Source organism: Vigna radiata, chromosome 7 (genome assembly GCF_000741045.1).
Source record: "Vigna radiata var. radiata cultivar VC1973A chromosome 7, Vradiata_ver6, whole genome shotgun sequence".
Lineage (NCBI taxonomy): Eukaryota > Viridiplantae > Streptophyta > Magnoliopsida > Fabales > Fabaceae > Vigna > Vigna radiata.
In genome coordinates, this window is record NC_028357.1 from 35,877,704 (window position 1) to 35,879,620 (window position 1,917).

Consider the following 1,917-nt stretch of genomic DNA (forward strand, 5'->3'; position numbering starts at 1 on the left):
GCATAACTAACGAATTTGCTTTCAAGGTCAACACCAAACACGGATGGAATCCTATAACAACCTTAGTAAAATCGGTAAAATCTCGTTAAAGTTTTATAAATGTTACATACAAATATATTTGCTTTGTGAGAAAACACACACAACACACGAGGTTATTTTCATTAACTACAAACACCCTCGTTTAACATCCTTCAAGAATCAATGATGATTATTATTCTAATTTGGCTGTTACAGTGGGTAATGCTCATGAATGCTTTTCTGGAAGAAGCAAAATGGTTTAGATCAGGGTACGTGCCGAACGCAGAGGAGTACTTGAAGAACGGAATAGTGAGCACTGGGGTGCATATGATCCTTGTGCACTCTTTCTTTTTCTTAGGTGAGGGTATAACGGCTGAAACAGCCGCTGCATTGGAGGGATTACCAACGCTGATATCTGCAACAGCCACCATTCTAAGGTTGTGTGATGATCTTGAAGGGGACCTGGTAGGCAGTACGTCACCATTGTTTTAAATTATTTGTGTGTGGACGACAAATAATTGACATTTGAAATGTTTAACATGATATCCTTGAAACATACATATGCGGCTATCATTTGGTTATTGATGATTATCGAATTATTTATTAATGTTTAAAATTGTTTACTTACAAAACAATAATTAATGCAGGATTTTAAAGGTGATGCGAATGATGGGTCGTATATGAAGTGCTACATGATAGAGCATCCAGAAGTTTCCATTGAAGAGGCACGGAAGCATGCCAGTGAATTGATTTCGAATGCATGGCAACGTCTGAACCAAGAATGTCTCACAGATGCAAATCAGTTGCCATCATCTTTCACCAAAGTTTGCCTCAATGCTGCTCGCATGGTGCCTCTCATGTACAGTTATGACACAAATACTCCATCCAAGCTAGAGGAATATGTTAAATCATTGCTTCAAGGTGGTGCTGTGAAAAGTATTCCTCAAGATCAAACCACTTTTTCATCAAGTAATCTTACATCAACTGACATAATGTAGATCACAACCAAATTAGTATGTTGATGTTTAAATAAGGGTAAGTCATAGAGTCCTGTAAAAAAAAATTAATATGTTGCTATATAAAATTGTATTTGATTTTAGTTCTTGCATCAATCAAGCCACAAGAACATGTAACTTCTTTGGATCAATTATAGAAGGCTGCTATAAATGTAAGAAATTTTCAATCTAGTGCATCTGTAATTTTAATTACTTTTAAGAAAACAAATAATGGGTTATGGAAAAGATCTCTTGTGTTCGTAGAACCACATGCGTCTTTTACAAAATAAAAGTAATCCATGAGTCACTAGATGAAATGATCATGGGGACACAATGTATTTGAAGTTTAGAACTTGAGATCACTTAAGTCAAAATAAGCTACACCAATAGATTCTCGGTAGTTTCTTAAAGATTTAATGTCTCTCTAGGTCTCTATTTTAGTTTAGAATTTCAACTAGATTCTTGTATTCTTGTTGAATATGTGTATTATGTGTGATGAGTTTTATTATCTAGGTTATGTCTAATTTGGATCAACGACATGAATTGTGTTGTGTTCAGGAATTAATATTTTTTGACACCTATATGGAGAGTATTACGATGATTTGAGGGAATTCCACCAACATCTCCCAACACTATTGAAGCCTGGTGGTATCTACTCATTCTTCAAAGGCAGCTAGATATGTACTATCTTCTTCTCTGCCAGTCTATAGAAGACCCTGAATGATGTAGAAAATTTATATTCTGCAGTTTAGAAGAATTGCACCCTCTACAGTTACTAATTTCGCCGTTGATGCCATGGTTATTGAACTCGCGAGTTAACTCGTTAACTCGGTCGAGTTTATGAGTTCACTCGGGGCTTTTGAGTTAACTTGTATGCAGACTCATTTTTGGTGTGGGATTGGTA

General features: G+C 35.7%; 1 protein-coding gene across 1 annotated transcript; it reads left to right on the top strand.

Annotated features, from left to right (window-relative positions):
• Nucleotides 1-9: 9 nt before the first annotated feature.
• On the top strand, nucleotides 10-1,174 carry LOC106768047 ((3S,6E)-nerolidol synthase 1). The gene is made up of 3 exons (XM_014653013.2): nucleotides 10-74; nucleotides 235-483; nucleotides 666-1,174. Exons 2-3 carry the CDS (start codon nucleotides 241-243, stop codon nucleotides 1,014-1,016), a joined length of 594 nt encoding a protein of 197 aa, XP_014508499.1. The 5' UTR covers nucleotides 10-74; nucleotides 235-240; the 3' UTR covers nucleotides 1,017-1,174.
• Nucleotides 1,175-1,917: the final 743 nt, after the last annotated feature.

Excerpts from the sequence above, each read along its gene's own strand:
- LOC106768047 (XM_014653013.2), top strand. The coding sequence starts at position 241 with ATGCTCATGAATGCTTTTCTGGAAGAAGCAAAATGGTTTAGATCAGGG. Across the intron at positions 484-665 it reads ATGATCTTGAAGGGGACCTG|GATTTTAAAGGTGATGCGAA; the intron begins GTAGGCAGTACG and ends TAATTAATGCAG.